The following is a 14,238-nucleotide window of genomic DNA, read 5'->3' on the forward strand; positions in this document are numbered from 1 at the left end:
CCCGCCCTGATCGTGGCACACGGGGAGTCGACCGCAGTCCAGTGCACTGGGTGAAGCTGGAACCCAAGGCCTGCTTGCAGAGAGGGCTGGCCACCCCCACCTGCCCTGTTCCAGGGTCCCCTCCGGCGCCTCGGTCTGGGCGTGTAGGGCAGGTGGGCGGATGTGCAGGGTCACCTCCTGCAAGGGGAGGATGAGGTGTGCGCCCCCCCACAAACGCAGCTGTGTTCGTCCCCCGCGACCCCACCTCCTCAGCAGGGGTGCTCCCACAGGGAAGCCAGCCCACCTCCTTCCACCCCCCTGTCTCACCAAGTCTTGCTGCACGTACGGCCCTGTTCGCGCGCTCTGGCCTGTGAGCTTCCGGGGCCCAGGGACAGTCCTGTCGAGCTGGCGTGAGCCCCCTGGGGCCTGTGTCCTCGGTGTGTGTGGGAAGCTGACCTTCCAAGGGATGTGCAGGTCAGCTTCACACTCACCGAGGTTGTCATAGAGCAGGCCTGGTGGCTTTGGTGTCCCGCTCATTTCTCACGGCAGCCGGTGGCCAGGCCGGGGGTCACTGCTGCCATACCTGTGCCCCGGGCAACGCTGGGCTCTAGCAGCAGTTTCTCTCCTGCTTTTTGTCCTTTTAGTTGTTCCTAAAATTTTCACCAGTAGCGCATGTAGACGTAGAGCCCAAGGTGATGGGGCCAGGAGGCTCCTGGAGGGACGGCCCTGCTCAGCCCTCCCTGCGGCTGCTTCTGGTGTCGGCTCCCTGGTCATGCCCGTCTGCTCCCGCGGCCATCTGTCCAGTGTCTGTGTGTGTGTCATGTAAAGATTCAGTCGTCCCGTAGCGTCACTCCAGCAGAGACCCCCGCCATCCCCGACGCTCAGCAGAGACCCCCACCGTCCCCGACACTCCAGCAGAGACCCCCACCGTCCCCAACGCTCGGCAGAGACCCCCTTTCACCGCCCCCCGACACACTTCAGCAAGACCCCCACCGTCCCAACGCCGGCAGAGTCCCCTATCTCCCGACGTCGGCAGAGACCCCCACCGTCTCCGACGCTCCAGCAGAGACCCCCACTGTCCTCAACGCTCGGCAGAGACCCCCGCCGTCCCCGACGCTCGGCAGAGACCCCCACCATCCCTGACGCTCAGCAGAGACCCCCACCGTCCCCAACCCTCTGTCCCCATCCTCCTGCCGCGTTTCCTCTGCTGTCACTGAGTTGGGGCTTTGTGTTTGTGGCAGTAGGACTAGCGAGTCCCCTTCCTGCTGCCCCACAGGCGCCTCTGTGCTTTCTCTCCAAACCCTCGGGCAGTCCCTTGTCCACGTGGGGAGGCCACCACCAGCCTCAGGCCTAGCTCCCCTCCTGCTGGCGTCCCCGCTGTTGCTCTCCCATCAGGGACGTCCTCCTGGGACCCCCGCTCCATCCTCTGGGCCGGCCTCGACCCGCGGCTCCACATGCCCCACGTGCTCCCTTACGCGTCGGGTGCGGATTCTAGCACCTTCCGGAGTCTGTCTGGCTCTTCGCTCCCCTCACCCTCCAGTGGTAGTTTGCCTGAGTTTGGTTTCCAGGCGGAGGGCACTGCTCCTCAGCAGTTTGGACGTGTTTCTTCATGATCATCTGGGGTCCGTGCGAGATGCCCGTTCCGATTCTCCACCGTCTGTGGTCTGTCGTTCTCTCCGGAAGCGTACAGAATCTTCCCGTTAGCCCTCAAGTGCTGAGCTGTCAGTTCGTTGGTGTGTGACTTTCTCCCGCCGCGGGTGGGTGGTGGGATCCTCGAGTTTGGAGACTCGAGACTGGCAGTCCCGGGAGGTTTTCTCGAGTTCTCTCTCTCAGTGGCTCCTTCTCACTGATGCTCAATCTTATCTCTCCCCTTTCATGGAAAATTACTTAATTCCAACCTTTTGGTTTACTTTTAAAGTTTGTGTTTTCATATTTTTAATTTCAAAGAACCCTTTCATTCATTAAAGGTCCTTTTAAAAATAGCGTTCTCAACCCATTCATGGGTGTAGTGACTTTTCTTTCTGAGAACATTAATTATAAGGGACTTAGAAAATACTTTCCTTCTCTTCTCTGCATTGTTTCGTGCTGCCAGGTTCCTTTTCTGGTGGTTTTAGCATCTGTATTTCTTGCTGGAGGGTGTGGTCCTGACAGGTCCCCCCAGCCAGGAACCCCGCATGGGGGTCCCAGGGCCAGGGATCTTGTGTGTACCTCAACCCCCTCCCTTCAGTGGGGGCTCCATGCCCACCCTCGTCTAGGCCGCAGGCCCCAGGCTGGGCAGGGCTCACTCTCTCCTGCCTGGTGGTGGGGGAGGTCAGGGCCCTGGATGTCCGCATGGGGAGGGTGGGGGTCCGGGGGTCTTCACGAGTCTGTCAGGGCCATTGTACCACAGTTCTGCAGACTGGATGCCTAGAGAACAGAGACATACTGTCTCCCAGTCTGGAGGCCGGAAGTCCGAGATCAGGTGTGAACAGGGCTGGTTCCTTCTGTGGCCGTGAGGGAGTCTGTTCTGGGCTTTGTCTGCTGTCCACCTTAGCCGTTCCTTGGCTTGTAGAAGCATTGCTCCGGTCTCTGCCTTTGTCTTCACGTGAAGCTCTCCGGTGTCTCTGTCCAGTTGTTCCCATTTGTAAGGGCTCCATATTGCGTTCGGGGCTCACCTGACTCCTGCGTGACCTCTTCTTCACCAGTCACATCTGCAAGGACCCTGTCTCCAAATAAGGTCACATTCTGAGGTCCTAGGGGGACATAACTCAACCCACAGCAGGTTTAATGCTGGCTTTCCACCAACACCCGTTTTTGGTCCCATCCGGACGCCAGCCTGGAGAGGTACCGAGAGCCTTTCTGGGTCCCACTGAGAGATTGGCTTGTCTCTTGCTGGGCTCCGGATTTCCCAGGCTTGCTAAGCCAGGCTGCCCCCGTCCTTGTGAAGAGTTGTGGCGTTTCTCGTCTGGAGCCGCCCTCTCCAGTCCCCGGTCCTTGTGGATTACCGCATGCGGGCGTCGTTAATGGGATTTGGGAAGGGAGAGGTTTCTGTCACCACCCACAAGTACCTGTTCTGTCTTTCTGGATCTCGTTTCTAACTCATGTCTCCCTTTTTCTCAAGGTGTCTCCGCGCTCACTTGGGCTCCCGACGCTGCTAAGGGTGACCCACAAAGGCCGGAGAGATGGCCGGGGCCTCGGTGAAGGTGGCGGTCCGCGTCCGCCCCTTCAATTCCCGGGAGATGAGCCGAGACTCCAAGTGCATCATCCAGATGTCTGGGAGCACCACCAGTGAGTATTGGTGACGGCATGGCCGTGGGCGGCTTGTCGCTGGGGGCCGCGCGTCCTGGGCCGCCTAGCCAGACACAGCGGCTGGCCGGGCCCCCCCGGCCCCCTCCTCACCCACATGGCGTGTGGTGAAATGACCACAAACAAGGGCAGCTCCAGCAACAGTTCTGAGGCCTGTGCCTGAAATCAAGGTATTGACGGGGTCGTGCTGCCTCTGAATTTCCTGAGGAGGCTCCTTCCTGCCTCTCGTGGCCTCTGCTGGTCCGGCCATCTTGGCCTGTAGCCGGCGTGGGCATGCGGCCTTCACGTGGGAGCGCTGACCGTCCGGCAGGTGGGCGGAGGGCTAGATGGGTGCTGGGCACTCAGGAGGGCACTTGTGAGCGCTAGGCGTCGTGTGTAAGTGACGAATCTCTGCAACCGTCCTCGGCGATATGCGAACTAACTAGCATTTAAACAAAGACTTGAAACACAGAAAGAGGAAAGAATGCTGATCCCTGGGCTTAGGGCCTCCCCCGATCTGGTGTGACCTCACTGTGGCAGCTAATTCCATCTTCAAAGACCCTGTTTCCAAACAAGGTCACCCTCTGAGGCTCAGGATGGACATGAAATAGGGGGTCACACCTTCCGACCCCATACGTGAGGGGATTTCTCCTCTTGTTTCAGCGGCCTGCATTTATACGTTTTTTATTCCAGCCTGTTCTTTGCCTGGTTTGTGATTGTAAGTCCTCTCAGACCTTCCTGAGGAGCGGGAGGCCCGCAGTCCACATGCTGGCAGGTGGTAGTAAGAGAAGGCGTGACGGTTTGGCGCTCGGGGAGGCAGGTGGGCCCTGACAGGCTTCGTTAGCACGGCTGCTGGAGGGAGAGAGCACCCACTCTGAGCCTGGCCTTTGCTCTTTTGGTTTGAACCTTTGGATCAAATGGCGTCTGCATGCAGACGAGCAGACGGATTCGCACGATCAGAGCAGCACGCAGACCGAGAAGCAGAGCGTGGCCAGCACCCCAGGAGACCCTCCTGCCCCTGTCCACCTTTGCTTCCAACACATAGGTTAGCGGGGCTTGTTTTGGGTCCCACGAAAACCGAGCCAGTGTCTGGGTTCTCTCTCCCGCTGACTAACACTGTGACTTAGAACAAGAATTCCGGGCTCAGCCAGGCGGTTTGCCCCGGGGTCCCTCGGGGTCACCGCAGGCTCAGGGGGTCCAAGCCGTACCATGGGCTTGGCACCAGCTGCTCCTCGCACTTCATCCTGAGGTCGTAGGATGGATGGCAGGCCTCACCCCCCACATAACCTTACCCCACCTGCTCTCCAGGTTTGGAAGGAGGGGCTGGCCAAGGGGAGGGGCATTCAGGGTGGAGGGAAGCTGCCTCCCTAGGCCTGTTGAGGGGATGAGGATTCAGGTGTCTCTAGAATGTTCTGGGTACCTGTAGGCTCTGTGGGAAGGGGTGGGGGCTGGGAGGTGGTCTTTTCAGAAGCCTGTGGAGCTCTGTGGTCCTTCATCCCGTGTGGGCAGGTCACAGAGGCTCCACTCAGAGCTTGCTCGGGGGCTGTTGGGCACGGTATGGCCGTGCACGTCTGAGGTTTCATCATGGCTCTTAGCAATGGTGTTGCCTCCACTGGGTCCCTGGAAGCAGACCCTGACATGAAGATTTGGGTGCCAAGGGTTTATTGAGGTGGTGGTCCCAGACGATGTGGGGAGAGACCGTGGACGTGGGGAGGAGCTGTGGAGGGGCTGATGCACGGGTGGCTGCCACAGACAGCAGGGCTCTGGTCGCTGGGACCCTCTGACGTAGAGAGTGCCCCTCCGCGTCATCCTTCTCGAGGCCGGCTGCGGGTCCGGCGTCTCCACCCACATGAGCCCAGAGTTGGTCCAGGGCCCTGGTGTCCTTGTGACCTGAGGTGCTCAGGTGGTATGACTCGTGCCTTAAGGTGGGAAGCCAAGGGCTGCACAGGAACTGTGAACCCTGGGTGGGAACCATGATGACTTGTGGTGAGAACAGTGACCCCTGGATGCAAACCATGACCTTGGGTGGGAGCTGTTACCCCAGGTGGGAACCATGACCTCTGGTGGGAACTGTGACCCCTGGTGTGAACCGGGACCTCTGGTGGGAACCGTGACCCCTGGTGGATCTATGACTTTTGCTGGGAACTGTGACCCGTGGTGGGAACCGTAACCTCTGGTGGGAATTGTGACCCCATGGTGGGATTTGTGACCTCTGGTGGGAACTGTGACCTTTGCTGGGAGCTGTGACTCTGAGTGGGCCATGTGCCCAAGGAGCTGACAGTGTCTGCCAGGTCACTGTTGGGTGACCCTGGACATCAAGAATGATTAGGCATCCCTGTTCCCTCCTGGGCCAGGCCCTGGCAATACAGCCATCACCTTAGACAGTCGCTGACGGTCTTGGCAGGAGGGGTTCACAGGTGACCACACTCTGAGGGAGTGGGCAGAATACAGAACAACGCATCGGAGTCAGACCCATCTCCCCTGGAACTTGGGAGTAGGTGGGATGGGCGTCATGGAAGCAGACAACTGGAGGAGAAGATGGGCTGTGGGGATGAAAACTCTGACTCGCCTCTGGCCAGAGAGACAGAGATGCAGAGACGCAGACAGTGAGGGAGAGGAGTGTCAGAAGAATGGATAATTGAGACAGTCACTCGGGAAGCTGTATTCATCTTGGGGAAAACAAAGCAGTGATGGTACTGGTAGAAAGTGCTAGAAGCCATGTCAGAAGTGTGGGTGAAGGCTGAGGGAACCCAGAGGAGAGGGGCATGCCCTCCAGCCCTCAGCCCATAAAAGCTTGTCTGCAGAATGGGGTCAGCGGGCAGGATGGGCTTTCTTCCTGGCGACCCTGGGTCAGACTGGGGCAGGTGGGGCCCCTGAGCCAGCCTGAAGTGGCTCACAGCCACTTTGTCAGTGGACATGGGGCCCGTGAGAAGGGACAGGGATGGTGCTCCACCCTGAAGGTTGTGCAAGGCCTCAGGGGCCAGCCCGCGTGCTCAGCAGGGAGCATTTGCCTCACGATGCAGCCATGGAGGTGCTGGTGAGTAGACGGCATGGCTGCTCTGGCCGCGTACTTGCTCATCGGCGCCCCGCGCCAGGCCGTGAGTGTCAGGGTGGGAGGCCATCTGGCCCTCCCCGCTCCACCCTGCCAGGATGAATCTCAAAACTGGGTGCACACGGGGGATGCCGGGCCCCCAGATGTGCCACTTGAAGCTCCATCGTGACACACAGATTAGAAACAGTCACAGCTAAACGTCATTGTCATCCCGTGTTCGTCACCTGCGTGAGCAACACCCTTCACTGGAACATTCCAGATCTGGGGATTTTGTCAGCCAGCCAACTGTGCACAGCGTAAGCTTCTGTCCACGCGTGGCAGGCTGCCGTAGCTTACTCAGAGAATAGACGTCCTGTGTGTATCCCCACGTCCCCACTGTACAGGAGAGCAGACTTGGGGACCTCTGAAGGGGTTTCCTGTCTTCTGAGTCCTTCGGCCACGCAGAGGAAGGCTCAGGGTTGGGGGGCTTCCTGCCCCTGCACAGCTGGGGCCCTGGAGGCAAGGCTGGGCCTGTGTCTCCCGCCTCCTGTGCCCACTGCGGGCCAGCCCTCACCCCCGGGCCCTCCGCACCTGTGGGGAGTCGGTGTCCTGGGGACAGACGAGCTGCGACAGGAGTGATTTTCCCAGAGACCAGCGGTGTGAGATCAAGATGTCAGTGGGGTTGGTTCCCTCTGAGGCTCTGAGAGAATCCACTCCTGGCCTATCTCCTGCTTGTGGCAGCTGCCACAGGCCTGGGCTGGCCTCCGTCCCCACATGGCCTTTTCCCTGCCTGTGTCTGTCTATGTCTGTCTCTGGTGGACCCCACTTCTTATAAGGACCCCGGTCACTGGATTTACAGCCTACCCTAGTTGGCATGATCTCATCTTTACTAATCTCATCTGCCAAGACCATATTTCCAAAGAAGGTCACATGCTGACGTTCCAGGTGGATGTGAATTTGGGGAGGACGCTATTCACCCAGGACAGTGCCTCTGGGGCAGAAGGGACTGGACCAAGGCCACAGGGCCGATGCATCCAGGGCCTGCCCCCAGCCTGGCCAGGCTCCACAGGCCCACACCCAGCCTGGACTTCCTGCCTCCAGCCCACCTCCTGGATCCTGGCAAGCTGATCCCAGTGTGATTTCAGGCAGTGACCACCATTCTGCATGGCTCCCTGGAACATTCCAGACCCTTCTCCTCTACTCATAGTGGTCTTTCTCCCAAAGGCCCTTGTCAACCAGTAGCCCTGTGCACAGATCCAGGTATTGCAAATGCCTAACGCATCTAAGCCTCCATTTGCAGTCACTGTTCTAGAATGTTCTAGGCTCCAAATAGAGTGAGTCTGGGAATGGAAGGTCTCAGAGGGAGCTCGGCTGTGGCTGTGGAGGTGGTGGCGCCACTGTAGTCCTGTTCACGGTGTCAGCGGAGGAGCCCTGGGGGCCGGTGGGCTGGGGGCAGCAGCCTCAGCCTGGGGGTGGGTGCCTATCTCTCCTGCCAGCCCCATCCAGGGACAGCTGCAGGGCCTGGAGCTGCCTTCTCCCCTGGAGGCCGCCACCGTTAGAGTTGCGACGGGTGTTCTGCTCGCAGCATTGCAGTGGTGGCCTCGTGTGCTGTCCTAGTCCCACAGGGATGAGGACGGTGTCTGAGGCACAGACGGGGAGACCAAGGCTCTGTGATGCGTGTCCTCACGTGTACTGCATGGGAAGAGCAGGGCGGACATGGGGACCCTTCAAGTCATCAGCAAACATTGGCTGAGCACGAGCCTTATGAGGCTGGACTCTGGGGCCCCAGGGGAGCGGGACGGAGGCTCTTACTGCCCTCTGGGGTGACGCTGCCGTGGGAGGCAGGGGACGGACGCACACATGAGCACCAGATGCAGCCGGACCGGTGGGGACAAGAGCTGTGCCTCGCAGCATCAGGAAGGGCGCCGTGACGGAGCGCAGGGGCCTGGGAGCCACAGCCGATGGCCAAGGAGCCTCCCTGGGCAGTCGGGAGAAGGTGAGGGGTGAGCGCTCCTGTGCGTGAGGAATGCCAGGGCGGGGCGTTGAGCTCACTGTTCCCTGAAAGCCCGCTGAGGTCCTGCTGCGGTGGGCCGTCTCCCAGACCCTGCAAGTGTGGGGCCGTGGCCTGCTGGTCGACCAGCTTGCCTGTGCACGCGCTCACACACAGCTGCACACACGCACACCCACGCATGCGCGCACACCCACGTTTCTGATTTCCATGGTTTCAATACTGTCCCCGTGGCCCGTTTAACAACAGGCTCACCAATTCCTCAGCATTTAGCGGCCGATGGTGCTGGACAGAGCCCGCACAGCGCGCACGGGCTTGTGCGCAAAGAACATGGCTTCCGTCAGTCCTCCTTCCCGCCTCCCTTCCCTATTCAAGCTGGGGCTCCCAGCAGCCACATCTTTGTCCCCGGCAGGCGCCTACGCCTTGTGCACCCTGTATTCTACTCTCTTCGGAGGGGCCCCAGCTCCCCCTGGCCTGGCGGGAGCACACACCAGGAGGACCCCTCCTCCCTCCTTAGTCCCACACAAGGAGAAACTCAAGACCCTGGCAAAGGAAGCCCTTTCTCTCGCAGAGCGGCTCCGTCCCAGTGCGTGGCAGGCTGATCGCGGGTGGCGGTGTGCCGGTCAGCCCTGGTGAGGGAGTGGAGGTGCTGGTGAGGAGCCAGGCCCAGGTGGACCCTGGCTTCCAGTCTGACTGTGTCTGGAGCTCGGATCCCATCTGTAATGACAGAGTATTTCTCAAGACCCCACAGGACCCCAAGGGGGTAACGGGGACAGGTGACAGGCAGGTCCTGAGTGCCAGAGCCCCTCTGCCTGATGGTCCTCCTGGCAGACTCTCCTTGTGGCCCACTCCTGCCCTTTGTCCCTCATGGTTGGCTGTCCCCTGCCCGCTCGGCGTTCCTTGAACATACCTGTGATCTGTTCCTGGGAGGGCCCCACCTCAGGGAGCCCGCAGTCCGTGAGAGATACATGGCAAACACCGCAGCACCAGGACACGGTCAGAGTGAGGTCAGCACCCAGGACCGGGCAAGGGTCATGCTGGACAAAGGGGAGCAGGCTGGATGTGGGCCTGTGCAGGGCGCAGGGAGGGGACCTGGCCCCTTGCCGCATGGGCCATTGGGGGCCCGGCCCAGGTTGGCTCGGGAGGTGCTGTGATTGTTGTTTCCATGGTGCCGGCATTATCTGCACTTGGGGTTCCAGTGGCTGCATCCCCGGGTCCCAGCAGGAGTTGAAAGCAGGACAGCTTGCTCTCCACGGCCTTGCTCCTGGAGGCAGCATGGATGTGAGCCGTGCTAGGCCCCAAGGACAGCACTGTGACGGTCAGTCACCAGCTCCTGCCTGCTGGCTTCCCAAACGTGCTGGGTGATCTCCCAGAACTCCTCAGACCTGGGGTCTTGGGACAAGTCAGCCCTGGGGACAGGCTGCAGGCGATGCCCGTGCTGGGAGCAGGGCACTCAGCCCAAGCAAATGGCCAAGGGGCCTGCCTGCAAAGACACTGGGCCTCAGGGTCCCCCATCAACACAGACTTTGTAGGTTCAAATGGTGGCCCAGCAGGCAGTGGGAGGGGTGGCCCGATGGGGGTGGGGGCCTCGGTCGCTCCTGCCTGGCCAGCAAGTGCATGTGGCCTGTGGCTCCGGGGCCTGGGAAACACCGGGGTCGGGGGCACTTGCAGGCCTGGTGCAAAGCAGCCTTGGGCCGGGGGCCTGCTGGGTACTCGGCCGGCACTGGCCGGTGGCTGATGGCATCACTACACGTTTGTGCCTTCATTCCTGGTTTGAAGAACTGACGTTCTGGGCGGGGTGCCTCCTGCCGCTTGCTGGGGTGGGGGCGGGGGCTGTGCAGAGGACAGGGCCAGACAGCCCGTGAGAGCAAGCCTGGAAGGCACCAGAGGGACACAGGCAGGGGGAACAAGCCCCGTGAGGGAATCCCACAGCGGGGACAGCCCGTGCTGCAGACCGCCCTTGGATGGACCACACGGGAACGGCGGGCCCTCAGGAAGCAGAGCTCGACCGTGCCCGGATGCCAGCCTTCTGGGTGCGTCTAGGACGCAGGCATGCAGAGCAGATGTGTGAAGACCCAGAGGGGTGGGGTGGGGAGCAGGGCTGGACCGAGGGGTGGAGGTGGGCAGCGGGGTCTCCCAGTGACCCAGCGTCTGCAGGAAGGAACCATCAGGTGCCCTCAGGAGCATTTGTGGGCACCAGGGTCCAGCAGACAGAGGAAAGGGGCACACATGGCTTGTCTGCCTGGAATTGGAGCCCTGGTCGTATCCCACTGGGGGGCTGGCTTGTCTGGGGCCAGAGGCGTCTGAGCACCCCACCTCCCTGCCTCGGGTACTGTGGGGGGGGCATGCTGACCGCCTCTCCCCCAGCAGTGTTAACTGCCATTCCTGTCCCTCTCTGCAGCCATCGTTAACCCCAAACAGCCCAAGGAGACACCCAAAAGCTTCAGCTTCGACTACTCCTACTGGTCGCACACCTCGGTAAGCCCAGGGCTGGGATTTGGGGGGCGGGGGGCCGCAGCAGTGCAGATGCTCAACCAGTTCCGCGGCCTCTCTGAGCTGCCCGTGTCTCTGAACACGCTTGGGCCGGGGAGGGAGGGACAGGCGTGAGGCTCAGGAAGGGGACCAGCCGTGCCTGCTGGGTGGGTGGGGGGCACTTTCCCGAGTCCCCTTGTGTGTGAAAGGTCACCCTGAGCAGTGACATGCCTGCTGGGTGGGTGGGGGGCACTTTCCCGAGTCCCCTTGTGTGTGAAAGGTCACCCTGAGCAGTGACATGCCTGCTTGGTGGGTGGGGGGCACTTTCCCGAGTCCCCTTGTGTGTGAAAGGTCACCCTGAGCAGTGACATGCATTGTTAGGGTAACGCCCTGAGGCCTCCTAACGCTCTCCTCTGTTAGGAGAGCATCCAGACATACTAGCCTGATCCCTGGGCTCCCTGGCCTCCCCCAGGCCTCCAGGCCCTGCCCTTCCAGCCCTGCCTGTCCTCAGGCTGCCAGCTGGGCCTTGATTTTGACCGTGGTCCTGCCTCTGAGCCTGGGCACAGGCAGTCCCCTCTGCTGAAACGCCCTTCTGCCCCACCCCGCCCTGCCCAGCCTGGCCAGCTCCTTCCAGTCCTTCCCTTGGGAAGCTGCACCCTGCCCAGCAGGCTTGGGTCCCCTCTGCCGGGAGTGTGCAGGGGGTGGAGGGGCAGGAGTCCTTCCGCACTGCGCCCGCCCTGGCACCTGTGAGGCCTCCAGCTGCAGGACGGGTGCTCAGTGAACCAGCGGGCCGAGCCCTGGGTGCCCCAGCCCCCTACAGCTGTGTACCTCCTGTCTTCCAGCCCGAGGACATCAACTACGCCTCCCAGAAGCAAGTGTACCGGGACATCGGCGAGGAGATGCTGCAGCACGCCTTTGAGGGTTACAACGTGTGCATCTTTGCCTACGGGCAGACTGGGGCTGGCAAGTCCTACACCATGATGGGCAAGCAGGAGAAGGACCAGCAGGGCATCATCCCGCAGGCACGCGAGACGGGGGCAGGGTGCTGCGGGACCTTGGAAGGGCAAACCGAAGGACCCAGCCGGGAACCCCGGGAGAGTAGCCCCAGGGGGAAGGGAGCCAGGAAGGAAGGGAAACGGGGAGGGTGGAGGGCAGAGCGGGAAGGGGCGGCAGGGGGCAGACCTGCCTGAGGAGACTGGAGCCCCGGGCCCTGCCATGGGGAGCTGCGGGAGGGGCAGAGCCCATGACGTGCCGACCTTTCTCTGGGGGGCTGTGAGGGCTGGTGGTCTGGGCAGGGACGGATGCCCAGACAAGGGGTGGCCTTCGGTTAACTGAAGGCTGAGACACAGATGCCTTAGACACTGTTGGGACCCTGGCATCCAGCCCACCCAGCCCTGTGGGCAGACCTCTGGATCTGAGCTGGTCAGCGCTTGACCTAGTCAGGGCAGGGGAGAATGCCAGGTAGTCGGTAGCATGAGAGACACCCGCCCACCCCGTGCAGACGAGGATGGCACGCAGAACATAGGAAAGGATCAGATCTCATCCCTGAGGACTCCATGACTTAAGCAGAAGACAGCTGCTCTTTGGGTGCAGGCCTTCTCAGTGCCTTTGAGATGGAGTATTCGGGAACAAAAGGGGCCCGGAGAGCAGTGTCCAGCCTGGGCTCAGGCTTCCCACAGCACCCGGCGGGGAGGGCTCCAGGAACAGCCTGTTGTCCCCATCATCTGACGCTGTGTCCTTGGCCCTGCAGCTCTGTGAGGACCTGTTCTCCCGAATCAACGACACGACCAATGACAACATGTCTTACTCTGTGGAGGTAGGGCTCCCCGAATGTCTGTGACTCCAGCATAGGGAGGTTTCCAGGCATGGACGGCAATGCTTTTCTTATTTAAAGCAAGTCCCCACCACTGGTTGGCACCCTGAGCTTGTCACTCACTTGTGCATGTGGCAACCACGTCAGCATGCCCACTCAGGACAGGGAGACGTGCTGGGCACGGAGGAGCAAGGGATGGTCCTCTGCTTTGCGAGTTTCATTAAATAGTGCTCTGTGCCAGGTGCAAGGACAGGTGTCTCTGAGCTGCATAACGTGGCTCTGCCGTGGCCACGGTGGCCCCAGGCTGTCCCCATCGGACAGGCCCGCAGGATGGCTGGGGGCGGGGGAGGCCAGCAGAGGGGATGGGCTGACACCCAGCCCATGCACTCACACAGGAGCTGGGAGTCCTTTGCACGCCTCCCCCTACCCAGCAGGCAGCCCCCCGTACCCCTATCCCTCGAGTCCCTGATGACAACCCTGCACCCCCACCTTGGGGGGGGTCCCTGCTGGTGGCCCCCATGCCTCTGGTACCCCGTCTGGGCGTCTCTGATGGAGCGTCTGCCCTGCAGGTCAGCTACATGGAGATTTACTGTGAGCGTGTCCGTGACCTCCTGAACCCCAAGAACAAGGGCAACCTGCGTGTGAGAGAGCACCCGCTGCTGGGCCCATACGTGGAGGACCTCTCCAAGCTGGCCGTCACCTCCTACAATGACATCCAGGACCTCATGGACTCAGGGAACAAGGCCAGGTGCGTGCCCGGTGGCGCGTCTGTCCTCCCTGTGCGGCTGCTGCAAGCCTCGGGGGAAGGCCTGGCCCCTGGGCCACCTGTTGGTCTGTGGTCTGTCCAAGACCTGTTGGTCTGTCCAAGCCCCCCATGGAGGGGTGGGCCCCGTGGGCCCGAGGCCATGGAGGGCACATGCCAGCCTGAGAGGGGCTTCCAGATCCCCCATCCCGTCCCCTACACAAGGGCAGCGCCTCTTGGGGGGTTGGTTTGTGCCCTGGCAGTCTGGTGTCGTCTGTGGTGGCTCCCGGGGGGCCCTCCCTATGGACAGTTGCCCTGACGGGCTCCGTGGTCAGGAGGACCAGCCTTGCCTTCTCCAAGGATGAGCAGCCCTCTGCACAGGGCACGGGGTAGGGGCTCTCGGGGAGGGGCCGACCACAAGGCGCTGCCGGGCACGGGCAGTCCATCTCCCTGGCTGCGCTGCCCTGGGGGTCTGCCCGGGTGGTCACGGCCACAGTCCCCCTCTCTGCCACCCAGGGGCTCTGTGGTGGCCCCGTGAGTGCGCTGTTCTGGTGAGGCCTCTCCCTGCTGGGGGCTAGACAGCGAGCTCAGCCCAGGGACGTGACCCGAGGTCTCTGCATGTCAGCAGCCCTGGGACCAGCCCCCCGTGTCCCCGCAGGCCCCAGACTGGGACAGAAGGTGGGAACCCCCTTTCCCTCCCGGGTGGGGCCCAAGAAGGTCCCCGGCCAGACAGTTGCGTGAGGGCTGTCTGGGCTCTGCTGAGCCCTTGTCACAGCACCTGTGTACCAGGCTGCAGCTGGTGGCCAGGCGGGTGTGGCCCTGCTCGTGCCGTGACAGGAGCACGGTCACCACGTGGCTGGGCAGGGCAGCCCGGGGAGCCCAGGGATGCTGATGCCCCATGACCTGGCCCGGCTGGCCAGCACCGTTAG

At 61.8% G+C, this 14,238-nt stretch overlaps 1 protein-coding gene across 17 annotated transcripts in view; it reads left to right on the top strand.

The window, feature by feature from the left end:
* Positions 1–3,140: 3,140 nt before the first annotated feature.
* The window catches only part of KIF1A (kinesin family member 1A), a 68,949-nt gene continuing 57,851 nt past the window's right edge, over positions 3,141–14,238 (top strand). For all 17 annotated transcript variants that reach the window (XM_040638149.1, XM_040638193.1, XM_040638195.1 and 14 more), the window contains exons 1-5: positions 3,141–3,246; positions 10,684–10,760; positions 11,597–11,776; positions 12,505–12,570; positions 13,137–13,315. In XM_040638149.1, coding sequence (XP_040494083.1) covers positions 3,141–3,246; positions 10,684–10,760; positions 11,597–11,776; positions 12,505–12,570; positions 13,137–13,315 — 608 coding nt within the window. The remainder of the gene's footprint in view (positions 3,247–10,683; positions 10,761–11,596; positions 11,777–12,504; positions 12,571–13,136; positions 13,316–14,238) is intronic.

Source organism: Ursus maritimus, unplaced genomic scaffold (assembly GCF_017311325.1).
Source record: "Ursus maritimus isolate PB19 unplaced genomic scaffold, ASM1731132v1 scaffold_1, whole genome shotgun sequence".
NCBI lineage: Eukaryota > Metazoa > Chordata > Mammalia > Carnivora > Ursidae > Ursus > Ursus maritimus.